A 21,576-nucleotide genomic window follows, 5' to 3' on the forward strand; every position below is an offset into this window, starting at 1 on the left:
TACAGAAAAAAAAAACATAACACCTTAGAATTTAAGTACAAGAAAACATCCAGAAAAAAGAAATAAAAGTTACCCAGACTTATGTCTAGAGCAATCAAATGGAATATGTACATTAATCAAGGTCAATTCCTTAAATAACAAATATAAAATAAAAAACGAGTAAAAATAATTAAACTTGATCTGTAACTGAGTTAGCAAGGCTCCTGAAACTGTAGATGTCTAAGTTGTCTCCTCAACTGGAGCCAATGTCCTCCACAAGCACCCTAAAATTAGTTGCTTCTTGCCAGCTTTTCCAACCCGATGGAAGCCAAAACTTTGCATGTATGCCCTGGCATTTCATGCAGTGGTATCTTACATCTGCAACTTCCTTCAACTGAATATATCATCTCCAACTTACCGTTTGTAGGAATTTATTTCCAAATTAAACCAGCTGAACATGATGATATACACCAAGGAAATGCAGCTAACTGAAATCAAGCAATCCTGTCTGCAGAAAAAAAATGCTAATTTGAACTGCTTCCCTCTGTTGCAGAAGAGATAAATCAATTCATCTGTAACAGGAGGTATGTACATCAGAAACTGAAATAGCTGAGGAACTGCTACACAGGAATATTATCCAGGGGATACCCATCAAAGTCAAATTCATTTTCAGCTGGCGCTACACCTCCCTGTTGCTGCAAAATTGATGAAATTTTGACAAAAATGATTCAAAAACTTGGGCTAATCACTTGTTAGAAAGCATATAATAAATTATTCAAAAATTTTGAAAGCAAATTAGAGAGAGGAACCCACTTGTTTTAGAAGTGCACTCATGAGATCTTCCTGGCCAAACTGCTCAGAAAAGATGTTAGTATCACAGTTTGCATCAGGAACAATTTCAGATTTAACCCTCACTGAATTATCGAAGAAAGTGTTGAGAGGTCCAACATTGTTTGCATTCACGTGATCAGTTGCATCCCCAGCTGTAAAAATGGGTTTTCCTACAGCAGATATATTCCTGTTCTGTCCAGTCCTTTGGCTAGAAGAAAAACCTTGATGAGATAAAACTGAAGAACCGACATCAAGATTGCTTTGCAGAGAGTTGGCTTGATGAGAGGCATTAAAGGTCATGCCTACATTATGTAATTCCCAATCATGTGATTTGTGATTATTCAAATCACTAAAAATATCATAACTTGGCATGAATCCAACGGATCCTTTTATTTCTGAGTTAACCTCTTCTTGAAATGTCCCTTTAGATGTGAGACTGGATATTCCTGGAGCACTTCCCAGAGGAAAACTATTGCCTGATAATTCTGCTGGGCTGTTCAGTGGGAAATTCAACATTGAAGATGATTGTGAAACTTGAATGTATCCTGTCCCTCTACCATTCTCAGCTAAACCATTTCTTGCTAAGACTCCACCAACAACTGCATTAGGTAGAACAGGCTGCCCTATGGATGATGGGAGAGTAGGAACATGGCTGCCAGTGGTTTCATTTAGTATCTGCCCCCTGGACTGTGACTGAGACATCTGCATCAGCAATGAATCACCTTGACCACCCTGCCCACCATGGGCATTGACTTGCATATTCATGCCCCCTAGAGATTGTGCTGAATGATGCAAATTTGCGAGCTGCTTAGGCTCCATGGTTGTTGGGATACCATGAAGAAAGTTCATTGGCTTACTACTGCTTATCTGTTGTTGTCCCTCTCCGAATCTTAATTTTGGATTCTCAAAGCTGAAAAGGTTCCTTTGATCAACAATGGGCATGGGCATTCTAGATTTTACTGCTGATCGACCAAGCCCAGCTGCTTGGAGTGTGGCAAGGCTTTGTGCTGGAAGCTGACCAGTAGCAGCAAGAGTTTGAAGGTCAAGTCCATTGAGAGAGGACAGTGGCCCATAGCTTGCTTCTTGGGGATTAATAAAACTGTTGGTCAAATTATTCTGGTGTTGTGAAACCCCACTCAATCTTCTGAGATATAAACGATATTTCTGTACCATTCAAACAAATAACAAGTTTATATCAAACAGTGAAGCTTACTTGCCTAAGAATTTCAACTAGCACACACATTATTTGAATTCTACATGATGCTTGCTTGGAATATCCTTGTTAAGCATATATAGTCCATACCTGGAGGTGGCTAGCAACATTTTCTCTGGTGAGCCCAGGAACATTCATCAACTCTAGAATTTTCTTAGGAACAGCCTCTGGATTCACAAATCAATACAAAAACATAAGAGCAGTGTACAAGGAATGCAACAAGTTTGCGATTTTTTTTGTCAGCTTACCTTAATTTCATTGGAAATGAATTCCAATTTCAAGTATAAATTTCAAAAATATCAATATGTTCCATTTATCATTCAAAAATAGCACTGGACACGAAGACACAGATCACAATAAGATCTGTCCTCATATTCACAAAATGCACTAGCTATCTCAATAAGTTCACCAATGACAAGTACAAAATGCAAATCCAAATTAGGCAGTCGACAGGCATCACCAAATAAAAAAATATGGATAAACAAATGGGGGAAATAATGGTACATACTGTCAATGCCTAGTTGATTAACAGCAGCAACAAACTGTTGGTGGAGCTCAACTGACCAAACCACTCTTGGCTTCTTTAATGTGGATGTGTCATCCCTTTCCTCTGCATCTTCTTCCTCGTCTTTCCTCTTTTTTGAGTTTCTCCAGTTCCCTTCATTGGCGGAAGATGAGTAATCTGCTTCCTCTGACTGTTTCGGCTGTCTATCTCCCTCTTCGACACTGCCTGATTGCTCCAAGTCCTTCCATTCATTCCTTTTCTTCCGAACCACATGCTGCCATATGTTCTTCAGTGCCTCGATGCGAACTGGTTTAATAAGGTAATCGCAAGCACCATGAGTGACCCCCTTCATAACAACACTTTTCCCATCATCCGCTGACATCACTGTGTAGTTCACAAAGCATATACATGTATAAGACGCCAAATCATGCTAAGCTAATTGAGCTACATGTTGGTTAAATCTATCTAAAGTGATTGCAACCCAATACTTACTGATAACAGGCAGATCCATCTCTAGTCCAATGTGTTCAAGGAGTTTAAATCCATCCATGTCTGGCATGTGAACATCACTTATAACAATATCATATCCATTTTTGTTCTCCCGAAGCAAAGACAATGCGGTCTCAGCTCGATTGCATTTTGTAACTGAAAATTGCCATGAAAATTGACTCAAATCAATCCAATTACACAGATATGAACCCTCTAATCTCTCGTTAACACAAATCCTTCACATACACGCAAATAATAGCTTCAAGTTTAGCATACTTCATACAGAGGAGATCAGGTCAAACAAATGCAAAAGTTTAAGCATGGCCTTTAATTTGGAGCAGAACATAATTACAGCTCAAAGTAGAACAGATGCGACACCCTAAACCCAAATCTAAATATTCAGAAATTATTCATTCTTACCACCTCGCCGTAAACAAAATCATTAAAGTAGCATAAGGAATGATAATAATACATGACATGGTAAGCCCAAACGAAATCAAATAATTTCTTAAAGCACAAAAATGAAATCGAAGGTAACAAACATGGATAAAGTGTGGTAAAGAAAGAGGCATAATTTGCAAAAAAGAGAAAAAATAATCTGGACCATACCTTCATAGAGACAGGTCCTGAGCATCTTCTCCAAGATCATAAGACATGTTGGATCATCATCAACAACTAAGACCCTTAGCCCTGCCGGAAACTGATCGGGGACAACGTCCCCAGCTCTCCAAGCTGCACTAGAGCTGGCCGTTGACATGGATCCCTTGCCGTTAGTGAGATTCATAAGTGAAAATAAGTTTGATCCGAAGCAAGACAAGAAGAAGAAACATGCAAGAAGTAAAGAAAGCAGGTAAAATTTCACATATTTGAAGATGGAGTTGAACTTGGCATCAAAAGTATGATACCCAGCTCAAAAAACAGAAAGAACCCAGATGAGATGCTCAAGAATTGGAGAAAGAGAAAGGGAAGAGATTTTGGATTATTAGAGAGGATAATTTATATATATTTTTTTGGGATTGAAAGTTGAAGAAGACATGGCTTGTATCAGCTTCAAGCTCAATTTCTCTGTTTCTGGGCTTTTTTTTTTATATAATTAAAAAAATATGTTTTTGGATTATTTTATTCAAAAGTGGGTCAGTCCTGGAAGAGTGGATCCAGCTCACACATGAAGTTAACTAACTCCACCGCATATCTAAATCTACTCCAGCAACTCCCCCAACGTTAAACTTTTGTCTCCTCTTCCGTTTTTTTTAATTTATTATTTTTTTTATTTTTTACTGTTTTACCGCCCCCTCTACTAGAATTTTATTGGTGAATTCTCATGCCATGCATAATTATCTTTTTACAGAAAATTTTTATTTTATTTTATTTTATTTTTAAATAATTGAATAATTTGATAAATGGTGCAAATTCAAAAATATGATTTGCTCAAGTGAGTAAAATTTGAAAGTAAATGAATGTTGGAGTGATGAATTTGTTATTGACCCATTAAAATTTAAATGTATATATATATAAAAAGAAAAAGAAAAGTAGGATTCCAGGCAGCAGCATGCATTGGTGATAGGTTACAATCCTTATAAGTGGCACACCGGAGAAAGCCACTGAATCTTGTGCAATCAAAGAATGAGGTGATTGTGAGGGACACCCATCTATATCTAATTATCTATATGAGTTATGATTGTAAATTTAAATTAATAAGTCAGTATAACTCAGCATATTTAAAATTAGTGGTAGAATTATTAAATGTGTAGAAAGCAAAATATATATATATATATATATGTGCAGGAGCACTATTTTCCACTTTGAAGTTGCAAAGAGTGGTCATCCCAAATTCATAAAACACCCACCTAAGCTAAGCTACTCATCCTTTTTTCTCTTTTTTAAGTTTTGTTGAGCAAAAGCTTTCTGCTACTTGCCATTCTTTAATGGTCGGAAAAGGTGAAAACAACCCAACCAAAAACCAAGTCCTTACGGATTCCCCGTGACTGCCCCAACAAACAAACGCAACTCTAATCTAATGGGTATCTTTTTCTTTCTCTCTCAGCCTCAGCTCTTCTTTTTAAGCCCTGCCCTGCCCTGCCCTGCCCAGCCCAGTTCTCTCTCTATCTCTCTTCACCAGGCACTCACCACCCTCTATCTCTTCCCCCAAATTGACACGTGCCTTCTGCCGCCGCACATTAAAGATAAGGTCTCTTTGGCTTATATTGTTCCCAATTGAGTTCTGATGAACACAGTGTCATCCTCTGCATCTTTTTGGCCTTTTATGGTGTGCCCATTTCTTCATTTATTGGGGGATTTTTGCAGTGGAATTTAGCTTTAACTTCTGGGTTATTGTATAAATTAAAATAATTAAATGGGTGTAGGTTTAGGTTGCTTTTATGAGTGCAAGAAAAGCAGTGAAACAAGAGGGTAAAGTAAGCATCCTGCACCTGCAAACGTATATTCCCTGACCCTGAAGCCTTTCCTTCGTTACGATGAATATATTTGAAATGAAAGCTTAGGGTTTTTGTTTAATTAATTTAAACCATTAGCTGAGCTTTGAAGAGCTTCAAAACCCAATAAAAAGCTCCCAGCAATTGCAACCTTCCATACTAACTTTTTCATTATGGTATTAGTTTCCCAACAGATCTTCCCAATATCTTCAAACCCTAACATCAAATTAATTTTTTAAATTTATGGAATGCTTTTAAGGGAAATCGAATATGCATCACGCGCGCATTAAACTATGTTTTGCTTTTTTCTCTTTCATCCTCTGCCACGTGGCTTCTCATGGAACTTGCAGAAAAGTCCTTTCTACTTTTCCCTGCTTTTTTTTTTTTTTTTTCTCCTCAGCCTTATCCTTTTTTTTTTTTTTAATATTTATATTTACCCATTTTGTTCCATGACTAGGGACATTAATTCCTACTATTACATTTCTTATTCCTTTTATGCCTCGTTAATTTCTGATTTTGACTTCTTTTTCTCCATGATTTTATCGATAATATATATATATATATGTATATATTTCAATTCAATAATATTTCTTACATATTTATATTCATGTATATAAATATGTACACACACACATCATACAATTTTAGAATTATTAAGTCTATTTTTTTACTAATAATCTGCGGTTTGTTAATGATAAATAACTAGTACATATTTAAAAAAAATAAATAAAATTTTAATCTATTTATCGTGTTTAAAATTTAAGATTCATAATGGTCTTGTAAATGAAAGATGAAAAATTATTTTTTTAGATTAAAAATTTTAAATTAAAGAAAAGGGAAATTATCCCAACAACTTTTGCTGTGTAACTTTTTGTTTGGTTGCGCACAGAGAGGAATGGGCAGCTGCAGGCTGAGCCTGAGCCTGAGCCTGAGCCTGAGCCTGCACTGCTGCGAATTCCAAATACATAATCCCCAAAATTTACACCGAACATCCATCCATACATTAACAGCAACATTTTTAACAAATTTTAAAACATTAAAATAATAATAATAATTAGAGGACCCTACCCAGATAAGCCAAAGAGCTGAAATGGGACCCGCAGACCCACTTTCAAGGAGTCCACATCAGCTCAGAGAAGAATAGACGTGACGGGTTAGACGATATTCATCTTCAACTTACAAATTGGACGGACACGTGGTGCTGTCCTTAGTGCGAGAGCGGGCCCCCTGAAATTTTTTTTAAAAGAGCCAACAAGTTACGGATCATCAGTGGACCAACGCGGGAAGATGATGGGCCCCACTGATAGCCCCCACCATGACTGGGTCCCGCAGAGGTAGTGTATGTGCTCAGTCGACACACATATCCTTTGTAGTTTGTAGAGGTTAGTAGTGGGCTTGGGTAATTAAAAATAATTGGTTGATGTAAAAGAAGGTGGGCAGTGGATGATTAGGACTGGCTCCAAAAGAGAAAATTACAACATGGAATATATTTCAATATTTATTTTAAAATCCTAATGTTATATTTATTATTAATTATTTAAAGCTCACTAATTTGTAAATATATCCCAGCGAATTGGGAAGATTCTTGAATTAGTAATCCAAGTTCTCAAGCAGTTTATGTCGATTTCAAGACCAATTATTAAAACAACGATGAGTTAAAACATCTAATTCTAAAAATTAACAAAAAAAAAAAAAAAGAATTAAGTTCATTCATTTCATATGTACGAGTGGTTTTGGAGAGTGGAAAAAAAAATAATCTCGAAAAGGATTGTAAGATGAATGATTGAAGGATAGATCGGTTGCTTTCCAAAATTCAACTCCATTTATAGTAACAGAAGAATTCGGGCACGTGGCAAACTGGAAAATTTGGTCCAATTATAAACAGGAGTGTATTTAAAATAAAATAGAAACGGAAAATAGAGCATGAGTGGAGTAATTAGAATACATGGTTCCAAATTTGTATGGGTCAGAATAATTGAATGAAAGTACTGTTAATGAAAAGGGCATAGCAGTAGAAGCCAGAAGGGATTAGAACCACATGTGTGATATTAGTAGTACCTCTTTGCCAGGCTTGCAAGCAAGTACGGCCACCTTTGTTTTTATTGTTCTCAGATCAACTAGTACTTGTACTGTGTCTCTGTCTCTACCCATCAACACCAAAGAATGTAATCATATTCTAAACTTTTAAATCTCTCTTCCTTTTTAATTTTTAGTTTTACCATATTAAGGTAAGATGCCCTGGAAACTAGTACGTAAGTTTCCTCGTCATTGATTCTTGAGTTCTGCCTTCTCTCTCTGTGTTTAAAGCACCTTTCAGAGCCTGGATCGCATGCCAATTTTCAATCTATTTTCTTTTATTGGTCTTCCTCAATCACTGCAGCATCATTGTTTCTAACAACACAAGGGTCCTTCATCTATGGGTTTGGTTAAACAGTAGATCGTGTCATACAAAAATTAAGAATTCAGATCTGACTATTTAAAAATAAAATAAAAAACAGATTAGTACATTAGGTGAGAAGGGTGTTAATAGGGCATTGAAGTTCAAGTGGGTGATTAAAAATTGGGTGAGAAAATGAGAAAGAAAAAATCATGAGGGTCTCAAGTTGGCAAATTGGATGCATGTGTATAATATAATTTGGAGGGGATGCATGAGTGGGATTGTTGAGTGCAATATGTCCTCTGCATGTGGATAATAGAAAAAAATTAGGAAACCACATGACTTGTCTAATGTCTATAGTCTACAATGATGAGGGCCTCTGAAACTTAACTTGGGTTCATGGGTTTGATCTGAAAAGGGCAAATCTGATGCTCCAGACTCTACTGCATCATTGTATACGTGCTCAGGCTGGCTCAGGCTCAGGCTCTTCTGATTAGGGGTCAATAATTTGTGGGAAAGTAAGAAAAATAAAATAAAATAATGGTATGCAGTTTTACACTGTGCAAAGGGCAAGCAGGCATCATAAAGTAAAGCAGCAGTGGTGCTGCTTTAGATGAGACATGTAATAAATTGCACATGGAGTTGGAGTAGCATATGTGGCATCTTGCTTTTATTTCTATTTCCCATCAATGAACAAGGACTCACTAAATTATTTCGTCTACATAACCAATTGAATTTGCCTTGGTAGTAACTACTAGTACCATATCCCTCTTACTTGAGCATTTAAAGATGGTGAGATCATAAATATCTTTTGCTAGTGTCAATACTTAAACTACTCTCATTGGGGTGTTTTCATGCGTTTTTGGCTATATACTTCAACTCATGTATTATTCCTAGACAATACCAATCAATAATTGGATCCAGACTCTTTCATTCGGCTATGGAGATGGAACTTTATTTGTTTGAGTGAGCTTTTTTTACTTTCTAGATTAGTGTGAGTATGGTTCATAATGTCTAAAATTGGCTAAAAAACGTAAAACGGGTGAATAATTTCTAAAATTGCCCAAATTTTAAGTTATATTTATTTATTAATAATTCTAAAATATTCTGTTTTAATCAATAAAAAAATTGTGAATTAACTAAATATTATAAAATTATTAATATTGTCGATACAAATATAAATTTAATATAATTACATTACAAAGTATATATTAATTTTTATGTTGGCTAGAAATTTCCAATTTTGATTATAATTGACACCTGAAAATAACTAGAAAAAGTTTGTATCATAGTAAAATATTTAGTTTACTTTAGTGATAATAATTTTTTAAAAAATAATTTTAAGAACTCTGAAAAAACACATCTTCCATAATTTTAACAAAAAATGAAAGAGATATTTTTTTAAAAATGAGAAAATATTAAATAGTAATTATAAAAATAATTTTATCAAATTTAAACTAATTAATTGAACTAATAAATCAAATCTGACAACAATTCAAGTTTAGAATTTTATTTAATTGGAAAATAATAAAATGTGATTCATTTTATTTAACCGGTTTACTCAATAAAAAGTAAATTATTTTAGTTAATAACGTAATTTTACTATATGTTAAATAAATGTACATAAAAAACAATTAATTTATATATAAAAATTAAGAAAAATATTTTTAACTAATCGCACACAAACTAATTAAAAAAATAAAATAAGGGAAATTATATTTTAAATTAAACTAATTAAAGAAATTCTTGATAAAAATTAATTCAAATAATAATAAAATTATTATTTAGAAAGTCAAATAAACATGAGAATGACCTGTAAATTATAATTGAACGAGTATTTATCTTGGAAAAAATACAACAAAAGAGATCCCAATGGGCAAAAGCCCAAATCAGAGCCCAATGGGAAGTCCCGCATAGCTATGCCATGCACGGGAAAGGGTGTAATTATGTTGCATGGGAAATTATTGCTCCTGAAATCTTCAGCTTGTTTTCGACTCGCATGGTACAAGTCTTCCTCTGCATTGCTTTTCTGCCTCCCATCTGCGAATTTCATCTTGCACAAGATCTCCAAATTTCCCTCTCCAAAAACGCTCATGTGTCAAACAACTCTCAAAGGGTGCATCTGCGCATCCTTAGTTGTTTCAGTTGAAAAGGTCCATGCATGAGAGATATCAGTGATGAATTCCTGTTCAGATGAACAGAAGCTTGTAGTTCGTCTATGGCTACCTAATTTGCCTACCCCTGCGTTCTACGATCTGGGTCGACCAAATCAAGCAAACCAGTTCCAATCACTCGGCAATAAATCAAATGGGGAGAGGACCAAAAGAGAAGAAAATTAAAGAAAACAGCATTAATAAAATTTTAGATTAAGTAAATTCCTTGAATTCAAAAACATCGTATGCATATGCCAAATTTGCTCTCGTTGAGAGTCGAACTCAAGACCTCCCGCTTACTAAACGGGTGCTCTAACCAACTGAGCTACGAGAGCTGATTGGTTTATAGTTCGTAAATAGGAAAATATTCTGAAAATATAATAACTGTTATATTTTTTAAGAAATAAAATACTTGTGTTCTCTTATTTTAAATATAAAAATCGTAGAAAAATTAAAATAAATGAACAATCTTAATTATTCTTAATCTCAAAAAATCATCAACTCTAAAATAAAACTTCTCAATTTCTTTTCCTTAGTCTTAGCAATTTTTTAAGATTCAAAATAGCAGTGGTGCAATTGCAAAATTACCCATTAAAGTATTACCGACGGCTGTTATCCTACTTCGGTATCTCTAGTGGAGGGTGAAGACTGATGAAGTGAACCGGTGGTGAGATAGTTTTTCAATATGATTAAAGTTGAGGCCCATCATTGCAAAAAAATCATTTTTATAAAGTGGGAGAGGCTCAACGCGTCCCAGGAGTTTGGTGGAGAATGAGTTCTTCCCCTCTCTAATCTCTATCCCTCTCGCGTTCCTTGTCCTTTCCTTGTTCTCATTTCATCCATCTTCCATTTCTTTCTTTTTTTTCTAGGGTTTTTCTTCTAGTTATCATCTTCAGGTCGATAAGTTAACTAAAATTACACAATCTTCCCTCTACACTCTTTTACTTGTCATCAATACAGCATAACACATTTCTAAAAGCTTTCGATCGGAAATTTAATGGCTTCTGACTCGTGGAGCTCTTCCCTTTCGACTTCTTCAAGACGCTACCATTCTCGATCTGGTCCGGTCTCTTTAACGTCCTATAATTTCTTATACTGCCCTTTGATTTTTATATATTCTTTCTGTGCACTTGTTGAGGTTTTATTTATTGTCCTTTTCTGGGAATTTAATTGTTGTTTTGTTGTGTGTAGAAATGTACGAGGAAACTGATTTGGACGAGGATCTGAAGGCGGAATTTTTGTGTCCGTTCTGCGCCGAGGATTTCGACGTTGTGGGACTCTGCTGCCATATCGACGAGGAGCATCCTGTTGAAGCCAAGAATGGGGTTAATTGTCTTTTCTCTCTTCTTCCCTCTTCTCACTTGTAAAATTTATTGTGGTATTTATTTATTTTGTCTTTAATTCGTAAGGTTTTAAGGTTTTCTTCTTTCCAGCAAATTATCTGTTTTCGTGATATGATCATCAATAAAAGCTACATTTATTATGGCAATGCACAACACTTGTGGGGTTCAGTTAACTTTCTTCTGGGCTGGTTCATAGAAGATATTTAGTGATTGCCAGCAAAGAAACTTTTGGATTGAAAACTAGTAGAGAGTGGAGAGGGATTGTTTTTGGGTTCCAATATATTTTTCCAGCCATGGATTGTGATCTTTTGATCGCTCTGTGGTACTAGCTTCTAAGTAGAAAGAGGGTATTGTGTGGATCAAAAGACAATAGCCTTTCAGTCAAGGGGGCTTTATAGTGTTAAATTATGTGAGCCTTTAATTTATGGCTGTTTTCTCTTTTTGGGGAGTGTTGCTGTCTCCTAGAGTCCAATGCAGTCATTGTAGTCTTTAACACTCGTTTGACCTTGGGTTTTCAGTGCTTATACAACTTAGTCATGGTGGCGTTACTGGTGATAATATTTAAGAACCACTTTCCTAAGCTGCTTGTTCAAATTATTTGTTTCAGGTGTGCCCAGTCTGTGCTAAACGGGTTGGAGTGGATATTGTTGGCCACATCACTTTGCAGCATGGCAACTTCTTTAAGATATCCTTTGTATTATCAGTTCGCCTTTAGTTTTATTTATGGATTTTGGTACTGTTGATGTATGAAGCTACTGGCATTTGTTTATGTGTCTCAGCTGTTCATTTGTTGAATGAGCAAAATCGATTTTATTAGCAACTGAAGGACTTGCTTTAATGGATTCCCCTTGGGTTTTAAGGGGTGCTTTCTCTCCTTTTCATTTGCCTTCTCAGTTACTACTTTGATTGTCAACTTACTTTTGAAGCAGCCTTATGTTTAACTTTTTTCTTTTAAATTCTGCATATTGATTATTTCTCTGTAGTCAGATGTTCTGAAGCTTATGTTGTATGTTTTAACTGCTCGCTGTCATTTTAAATTGGGGTCTGGTGTTCCTTGACTGGTGATAACGTGCAGCGGAGAAGGAGATTGCGCAAAGGAGTTAACTCGGCATTTTCGCTATTGAGAAAAGAGCTGCGAGAAGGAAGTTTACAATCCCTTCTTGGTGGATCTTCATGCTTTCTTTCTTCCTCCAATACGGAACCAGATCCATTGCTTTCATCATTTATATCTAATTCACCTTCTTTGGATGAATCTCTGAACATACAGCCCCTTTCTTCGGTTGAAGCAGGCTTACAGATGAAGGGGAGCACAACTGAGGAGTTCCAAGAAAGGTACCATCACTGGTGTATTTTTAAATTTTCCTACTTGTTATTTAGAAGTGAGCTAAATAGCCTATGGCCTGTCCATGAATCAATTAAATTGAACTTATTTCATCGTGATTAATCTTCTTTTTCCTTCTAGAAAGATTTAACTTTTAGGTGAAAAAATATCTTGAGAGCTTTTTCATCAGTATATGGGAGAAAGTTCTTGGAGTTTGAGAAATGGTGATTGGCTATACATTGAATTGTGGATTTTATTTTATTTTTAATTTTTATTGGCTTCTAGGTATTTTACAGGTTTACGGAATTGAGAAAGGGTTTGTTTGCCATTGTTATTTGAAATGCTATTGAAAAACCAGTACTTTAAATATATTATTTAGGGCTATTAAAAATTAATTGTAAATTAAATTTGACGTGATTTAGTTCTAGTAGCTTCAAAAAAACAGCTTTTTTTAGCTATTGTTTTGAACAGCATTTAAAATGGTGAGTTTTCAAATGGGGTTGGAATCAAAATTCCAAATAGGCTTTAAGAAATGGCTTAGGAGAAATGGGATTTACTAATAAAATTGACGAAGTTGAACTAGTACGAAGTTAGGCCATGATTGTAAATTGTTTACTGGGTTATAAATATAAATATAGTGATCTCAGTGGTATTGACCGGATTAGTCTTTGTTTTTTCCCCTTGATAGGAAGGAAAAAATCTATTACCATTGCTTTGGGATGTACCTAGTTGCAGTTGTGAAAGAAATGTTATGTTTGATTCTTTGCGAAATTGCTAACATGAATTTCATACTGACAGAGAAGCACAACAATCCCTCGTGTCAGACAGGGACCAACAGGAGAAGTCTCAGAGGTGCAAGTTTGTGCAGGGACTGTTGCTGTCCACCATTCTTGATGATGAGTTGTGAGTGCTGGGGGGATAATCCTAATGAGCTTGTTAATATAATACGAAGGACCGGGAACAAAGTGAAAGTGAAAGGGAAAGATGATGGATTTATAAAAATGATAATTAGCTAGGTCAGATGAACTTTGTATTATTGCTGTATTTACAGCTTATATGCTTATAATGGAGAGAGGGAAGAAATATCTAACTAATTCTACTCTCCTATCTTTGCACATTCCCAAATCAAGTTAATTGTTCTAGTCTTCCTTTCTCTTTTGCATCTCATGATAACATTCGAGTAAGAGGAGCCGTTTCGTGTAGAATTTGATCTAGTAATTTTCGACTAAATTAGAAAATTTTTAAAACACAAGGTTTTCTTCTTATTATTTTCCCCACAAAAAGGTGACTATCCAAAATTTATTAGAAATCAAAATTGAAATTTTCAGAAAATTAAAAAATAAATCAATAACCAGGTAAATTCGAACAGGGCAAAGTCTATTTCCCAATATTGAAATTATAATCTCCATCAGCTCAACTGTCTCATTTTGTGCAAGATAGAGCACAATTGCCTAGCGAATTATATCAACCATTAAGATGTGAATGTACCTTCTGAATTAACGACTTTAAGAGGGAGTTGGGGAGGCATGAAAAGGTAATGCGATCATATTATAAGAGCTGTTAGTACAAGCACGCGGCATACGCTACAACAAAACAATTATTTACAAAAAGTTCACTTGATTTTTTTCATCATCTTACAACCTTATTTAAAAGTTGTAGCAACTGTAAGTTCAACCTGTCCACAAGACAAGATCAAAAGCCTATAAAGAGTAACGTCTATCAATAACAGAGCCCCTTTCAAATATCTCCAAATGTGTAACGCCTCACGTTCAAGCCAAAACTACTATCATTCTTCGGCCACTCAGTACAGGGGCACCGTTTCACAGCCTAGACTTTTAGGCTGGGAGTCACAGCTTCGTATTGTTAAAAACAACAAAAGAACATTGTGGAATAAGGTTTCTCTGTCAGGATTGAAGGTCCACATATATAACCCTTCCATTTCAGGTTTACAGCCCACTATGGAACTCCCTATCATCTCCAGTTTGAATTGTGGGAGATGAAGAACGCAAAATCAGGATGATTTACTTGTAAATGCCTAAGCCAGTTGTCAGCAGCCCGTAAAAGGGAATTGGCCTTCTGACATTCATAAACTCCACTTGGATTCCAAAACGAAACTTTAAACTTGTAGGAAGCAAGACCAAATGTAGGCAAAGGCAGCTTGAATGACATATCAGCACCTGAAACCTCCCTAACACTGGAACCATGAAGGTGCATGTCATCTGTGTTCTGACCTGTACCAAACCACCACAACAAACTCATAAGAATTGAACAAGCAGTTCACAACCATCACATGCAAACGAATAAACACAAATGCATATGTGCAGAGAGAGAGAGAGAGACAGAGAGAGAGAGAGATGTACGTGCTGATAAAGAATGGAATGTTAAAAAGCAGGCATCCAGATTCTGTAGTGTCGGACCCATGGGGATCCTGTATATGGGATACCAAGCAACAGAAATCCAACTTGAGTGTGACAGATCACAACTCCTATATGTCTTGAGTTCTGGAAACTGCGACACAAGAACTGAAATCTGCAGGGTTCAAAGTTAGAGGTGTTAGTCATGATGATATGGGGAGAATGCCCACCAGAAACCCAAGATAAAAGCATGTTAAGTATAATACAGTTTATGAACTTGCCTTGTCAGCCAACGGCTCACGAGTAAATGGTGGAGCATGCTCCATGTACTCAAAAATAAGCCGACCTGGAGGATTGGATATCTCATATTCATCACTTGATGAACCTCCAACAGGTTTATTCCTCAGTGAGATTCTATTCAAACTCTGAATATTTGCATCAGTAATGGTTTGCTGAGTCCAAGGACCCTGAACACCATTGTCTACTCCCCTCTTTGCCCTGTAGTTACTGCTACCATCGCTACTGGTTTCCCTGGATGACCCTGCATCAGTTTCTGCACCAGGCCCCTGAACACCGTTGTTTACTCCCCTCTCTGCCCTGTAGTCACTGCTACCATCACTACTGGTTTCCCTGGATGACTCGGTATCACTTTCCCCACCAGGCCTCCTGTCAAAGAGTAGAAACAATAATAATGCATGCATCCAGCAGAAGTTGAAACATTTCAATAAAGCCCAAAGGGATATCAATTTTGAAATAAGGAAAAAAAAACACAAAGAAGACAGCTTTAAGATGACAGACATTTTGAAGAAAAACAAAATCCTATGGTTAGTCAAGATGGGACACACAGAGGTAGCCGTAGTAATACAACCACCCTTGTAAAGGGATGATGTAATGGAGCATTGCAGATTACATGCACAAGCCTTTATTTTCAACCAACAAGAAGTGCACATTATTTCCCCGCTCAGAACACATTATAGCATTGCAAGAGCAGTAAAAGTGCCTGCAACAGCAAATTATCTACTAAGAAAGTTGATTTAGTATATCCACAAAGACATACCAACACTTTCAACTTGATTTAAGTGGAGGCACAAATAAGTGTATAATTTTGCAATGCATATAGACGAAGGCATTCCATCATGCATGGAAAGATACAAATTAACAGAATTTGCTTGAAGCTTCTGTTTGAGGGAATATTAATTTACTTAAACCATCTAGTAACCAATGAAAGGCAGGTGAAACAATGAATCAATGGCCAAACATCCCTTCATCAATTACAGCAGTAGCATTTCAAACTTACATTCAAGTTTCCAAAAACTGAGCCAAACCTGTGGTCCATCTATGTGTTAAATTTCCACCCTATAAAATCACTTCTCAACAATAAAAAGCTCAAGGAGCAGCAGAAACTTCTGTGAAATTGACCAACAAATGGAATCCATGTCCAAAAGAAAACAAAAAGGAAAAATTCAGGGAAAAGAAAAGGATCTAAATATATTCTAAATTTAAATTGAACTTTTACAAATGCATTATAGACACCTTTGGCACAACTTGTTAACATAAGTTTCCTTAACAAAACAGATAAGAGTTGCCACATAAGAACATATGCATCTAAGATCCATTTTATAAGCGTACAGCCATCAAACAGAGGATATCCCAACAAACAGATGAAAGAAGAAGCAACTTTAGGAGCATACAACACAACCAAAATGCAAATGCTTGCTACAAATGTCATTGAACTTCTGATTGCTCCATTGCCAGGTCAATTCAACCCTTACAATCACCATGTCCATAAAGCAACAATATCAACTCCTCAAACCTTATTACAGGGGATGGTTTAGTCAGAAAAAACACCAAATTCACATCATTCAATCAATACAAGTTACAAAGTGACTATGGAAATAGGCACATTAACAAACAAGAGGAATGTGATGAAATAAGAACAAAGACAAGGGTGGCTCACCTCAGCCTTGGAGAGGGTCTTGATGGGTCTATATACAGCTGAATGCCAGATAAAAAAGGAACATAGTACTGCATAACAGTTTCACTTCCATTTAACAGAAAGGGAACACCCGCACCATATGCACTCCACTCTTTAAAAGATTCCCATAGATCACCCAGCACAAAATATGGCTGACACTCTGCTTCACGAGTTCTCCATCCCCTTATGCTTGTCTACAGAGCAACCAAATTACAATATAAGCCCTATTTCTGATTAAATAAATAACATAGAGAACAATACGGTCTTTTAGAATGAATGTTAAACAAGAGCTACCAGTCAACTGTGCTAGTTACTGGCAAAAAAAAAAAAAAAAAAAACACCGTGCTAGTGACTGCCGGATAAACCATTAAAGATCATCCAGTCGTAACAGATGAAATGCAACAAATACACAGATTTAATATTTCTAACAGGCATTTCTCAAGTCATTCCTGATAGAGAGCAGTAAGAATCAGCCAAGAATTTAATTAGAAAACCTAATTTTCATAATGCAAGACATTATAGCACAACTATTTGAGGCTTCAAAATAATCAGGTATCAAAATCCAAAGAACAGATAAAAATCAGAAAAATCATTTCCTTGTCTTAAAAAAAACGTAATACACGAACCCAGAAGAAAAATCAATTTCTAATAATTATTACCTTAGGCAAATATTGGGCAGGAACCACAGGAGTAGTATACTTCAAGAACCGATCTAAATTCGAAGAATTACCCTCGGCCGCTACAAGACCCTGCACCGAACAATTTGACATAGTTGACGACGAAGACAATGAACCACATTGATCTGACTCCGCTCCCTTCTCCATCACCGCTGTACGATTCTTAGAAACCAATGATCCCTGCTTCTGCCGTTGGTGGTGTTTTTGCTGCTGCTGCTGCTCTTGCTGTTGTTGTAGCTGCTGTTTCTTTCGCATCGCTGGAGAAACATAGAATCGGTCCTCGCCGCGGGTTCGAGCGGTCGAAACCCCACCGGACCCTGACATTGCAGAAAACCCAAAAAGAACCCGACAAAAACGATGTCGGAGACGAAGAAATTGGATGCAAGTTTTTCAGCAGTTGGTGCGCTTAGGAGGGTTTTTTATTGATAAGTAAAATTGGATTGGATATATTTTTTTAAAAAGAAATCTCTCTATTCTCCTGTATGTGGGTAAGTGTACAGGGGGTGACTGAATAGGGCAACAACAAAGGAGTGCTGAAGTGAAAGGTTTGAGCGTGAGAAGTGTTTGCGTTTGTGCTTCCTTGGGAGTTTGGAGAGACGAAGTTAGATATTTTAGGCTTTGTACGTCAGAAATTGGGCCGAAAACAACACCAGAAGAATCCAGAAAAAAATATAATTACATTCAATGATTCAAATGTGTGGCTATTCGGGTTATGGTTCGATTTTACCTTTCCACTATTTGTTTGTTTTTCTCCAAAAGTGGGATTAAGTCTGATTTTAGGCAATGGTCGATTCGACTGAATTTGAATTAGAAATCAAATAATTGATTCAAGTATAATTAACTTGGAATTTAGTCTAGTTTTTAATTCTTTAAATTGATAAATTGAAATTAAATAAAAATCGATTGGGATTTAGGTTGAGGCGGAGTGGATAAAGAGCCCTGGTTGGTTGGAAATTTCTTTTGGTTGCACAAGGGAATATGCTTTTACTTGAGAATTGGATGCCACTGCCCTGTTTATGTTTTTGGGTCCATCTCCCATGATTAAGATAATCCAAGTTTCAAAGGAAAAATAATCCAACCTCAGGAAATTCAATAATTGAGTCGGGCGTCCACTTTAAAATACTAACACCCAAACAAGGGACGCACTTGTAGTTTTCAAATATGCGAATTATATGATAAATTATAGTTTAATTTTTTAGTCTTAGTATAATTAAGAGATCAAATTATATGTATTTAATGATGCCTGTCCAAATTAGGTACCATTTTATCCATTTTAACTGAAAACATAGAAATATCGTTACTATTTTTTTAATGAATAAACTACATTTAATGATTTCGTCTAAGTGAGGTATCATTTCATTCATTTTTACCGAAAGCATAAAAATATCCTCTGTATTCCTATACTTAAATTTTTCTCCATCATTATTTATTATAATTTAAATATTTTAATTTTTTTATTTTTTATTTATATAATTTAATCATTTTGATCCTTCATTTTCTATTTTAAAAAACTCTTAAATCCCTTTTAATTTTTATTTATAATATCTCATTCAAATATTTTTAACACTTTTTATTTTTTAATTTTTATTTATTAAAATATTTTAATATTTATAATTTCAAAACTTTTAAAAAATATTTAGAAGTTGAGCAATTTTTAAGTAGTAATAAATAACTTTTAAATAGATTATAAACTTTTATAAATAATATTTTAAAAAAAATTATATTGTCAGAAAAAATTTGATCATCTACTAGTTTTAAACTAAAATCTATAATAAATAGAAAAAAATGTAATTTAGTAAATTAATATCTATATATTATGGGAAAAACTGTAATTTTAGACAGATTAAAAATAAAAAAATTAAAAATTTAGTTTTAAGAATATAAAAACTGATTTATCAATTATATTAAGACTTATGAATCAAAATGTAATTTACATAATAAAAAATTATCCACCTATATCGAAAATTTATGAAAATATTTATTCTTTGACTAATAAAATTATGAATGGAAGGATATTCAATTTGAATAAATTAATTATTTTAAAATTTAAAAAATATAATGTTTAATCCATTAAATATTTTAAAATTATAAGCTAAAATATAATTTTTCCTAAATTATAATAGCGAAATATATTCCATTTAGAAGTTCGCTAATATCAATTTGAATGTACAATTATTTCCATGATATGATTAATTTTTCAAATTAATAGTTTAATAATTAAGCATTGACTTTAATGTGGGAAATATAGGATTTTGAAATATGGTAATTTTATTTTTATAATAAAATATATATAATGTTTTACTCCATTTGTTTACATTATTTAATTTAAAAATATTTTTTATAAAAATATTTTCTGTTGAAAAATAATGAGATAACTAATTTTTAATTATTTTAATATTTTCTTAAAATTATTTATTTTTTTGGTTAAAAATTTTTTTTTTGCCAAAATACTAAAAAATATGAAAAATATTTCAGAGATCTGTTATGATTCATTTATATCCGAAAAGGAAAAGATACTGTCCAAGTCATCTAGAAAGGCAAACTTGGGTAGCTTGTAATTTCCAACGATAGCAAACTTGGGTAGCTCAAGCCAAAAAAAAAAAAAGGGGGCAGTCCAAGTTGGCGGCGATAAAATTATTTATGTACAGGTCTGACCAGCTACTGGAATTCTTTTTATATGTATATTTTTTTTTTCTATAAAGTGGTATTCACTAACCCAAGACTCTGCGTTTAATCAAAGTGATAAACCTTGGATATCTGCTTTGAAAGCTGAGAACTATGGGAGTTATCTTTTATGAAGGGCAGGTCGCGAGCACAGTCCCACCAGCCAAACTGTTCCAGAAGTTTGTGATTGAGAGCCTGAGTCTCCTCCCCAAGGTCCTGCCTCAGGCTCTTGAAAGTGTCGTCAATCTCCAAGGAGATGGAGGACCTGGTACAATCAGGCAAGTTCACTTCAGCAATGGTCAGTTCAGTTCCTACACTTGTATCTATGATGTATTTTTCTAATGTGTGCAATTCATTATTAAGACCTTCAAATTATAATGTTTCTGCAGGGAGCTTCGTGAAGGAGACGATCGACGCCGTTGACAAGGAGAATTTCATATTTGAGTACACTGTGATCGAAGGTGATCCTGCCTTGATGAGTAAAGAACTTGAAAAAATCTGTTTTCAGATTAAGTTTGAAGCCTCCCCTGATGGAGGATCTATCTTAAAGCGCACCAGCAAGAGCTACACTCTTGAGGGAATTGACGTCAATGAAGAGGAAATTAAGGCTGCTCAAGCAAAGACTATGGAAGCCTTTGTAGGAATATTCAAGGCTTTTGAAGCTTACATCTTGGCGAATCCTGATGATTAAATATGCTAAACTACTTCGATTTTCATTATGTGTAACAAGAAGAGTGATGGCTCATATTTGAAACTGCCAACTGGTTTGAAATAATATATAAAATAATAGACAGATGGTGTTTTTCAACCTTTTATAGTTCAATCTATTTTCATTTGTGTATATTTTTTCTGGATTTGTTTTCAGCCCAATTCTCCGTTTGGTATGTCTTATTGTCAGGAATTTTTCCTTCAGGCCTGCACAAGCTCCATATTTCTCCTCCAAATAAGACAATCCAAGATGACGAGACTGAGCATTGACCTCCAGAAGTGGACTTTGCAAACCCTATCAGATTCATGTATTTTTATCAATATTAACTATTTAATTTTTATTACTTTACAATCAAATTATTTTTTTTTTAAATTTTAGTGGAGATCGTCTACACGATACTTTTTTCATTCCATAAATATAATTTTTTCATTCGTTTTAGATTACAGGCCACTTTGTTTAGAATGCTTTATTTATTAATTTTTTAATATATCTTATTTATATATACAGTATAAGTAGCATTTTTTTAATACAAAAAAAAATATATTAAAAAACTA

The 21,576-nt window shown here is 34.8% G+C and overlaps 4 protein-coding genes and 1 non-coding gene across 7 annotated transcripts; 2 read left to right on the top strand and 3 right to left on the bottom strand.

Annotated features, from left to right (window-relative positions):
• On the bottom strand, nt 1-4,106 carry LOC110601692 (two-component response regulator ARR1). 2 transcript variants are annotated; one of them, XM_043951117.1, is made up of 7 exons: nt 3,627-4,106; nt 3,021-3,173; nt 2,532-2,912; nt 2,114-2,190; nt 793-1,974; nt 628-674; nt 1-551 (listed from the first exon to the last, which is right to left on the bottom strand). In XM_043951117.1, the coding sequence occupies exons 1-7, from the start codon at nt 3,799-3,801 to the stop codon at nt 548-550; spliced, it is 2,019 nt and encodes a 672-aa protein (XP_043807052.1). In that variant the 5' UTR covers nt 3,802-4,106; the 3' UTR covers nt 1-547. The 2 variants fall into 2 exon arrangements, with proteins under 2 accessions (XP_043807052.1, XP_021594618.1); XM_021738926.2 differs by having other exon boundaries at nt 1-674.
• Nucleotides 4,107-10,240: 6,134 nt separating this feature from the next.
• On the bottom strand, nt 10,241-10,314 carry TRNAT-AGU. The gene has a single exon. It is a non-coding gene; the product is annotated as a tRNA-Thr (tRNA).
• A 407-nt stretch (nt 10,315-10,721) lies between these two features.
• Nucleotides 10,722-13,796, top strand: LOC110602598 (protein DEHYDRATION-INDUCED 19 homolog 4). Its single transcript, XM_021740153.2, has 5 exons — nt 10,722-11,040; nt 11,171-11,304; nt 11,930-12,007; nt 12,392-12,654; nt 13,442-13,796. Exons 1-5 carry the CDS (start codon nt 10,977-10,979, stop codon nt 13,548-13,550), a joined length of 648 nt encoding a protein of 215 aa, XP_021595845.1. The 5' UTR covers nt 10,722-10,976; the 3' UTR covers nt 13,551-13,796.
• Nucleotides 13,797-14,166: 370 nt separating this feature from the next.
• Nucleotides 14,167-18,306, bottom strand: LOC110602438. Its single transcript, XM_021739963.2, has 5 exons — nt 17,632-18,306; nt 16,955-17,166; nt 15,279-15,663; nt 15,004-15,172; nt 14,167-14,874 (listed from the first exon to the last, which is right to left on the bottom strand). Exons 1-5 carry the CDS (start codon nt 17,971-17,973, stop codon nt 14,615-14,617), a joined length of 1,368 nt encoding a protein of 455 aa, XP_021595655.1. The 5' UTR covers nt 17,974-18,306; the 3' UTR covers nt 14,167-14,614.
• A 2,040-nt stretch (nt 18,307-20,346) lies between these two features.
• Nucleotides 20,347-21,154, top strand: LOC110602368 (major allergen Pru ar 1). Of its 2 annotated transcripts, XM_021739867.2 has the most exons (3): nt 20,347-20,611; nt 20,703-21,045; nt 21,085-21,154. In XM_021739867.2, the coding sequence occupies exons 1-2, from the start codon at nt 20,428-20,430 to the stop codon at nt 21,002-21,004; spliced, it is 486 nt and encodes a 161-aa protein (XP_021595559.1). In that variant the 5' UTR covers nt 20,347-20,427; the 3' UTR covers nt 21,005-21,045; nt 21,085-21,154. The 2 variants fall into 2 exon arrangements, with proteins under 2 accessions (XP_021595559.1, XP_021595558.1); XM_021739866.2 differs by having other exon boundaries at nt 20,703-21,154.
• Nucleotides 21,155-21,576: the final 422 nt, after the last annotated feature.

This window comes from Manihot esculenta, chromosome 15 (assembly GCF_001659605.2).
Source record: "Manihot esculenta cultivar AM560-2 chromosome 15, M.esculenta_v8, whole genome shotgun sequence".
Classification (NCBI taxonomy): Eukaryota; Viridiplantae; Streptophyta; class Magnoliopsida; order Malpighiales; family Euphorbiaceae; genus Manihot; species Manihot esculenta.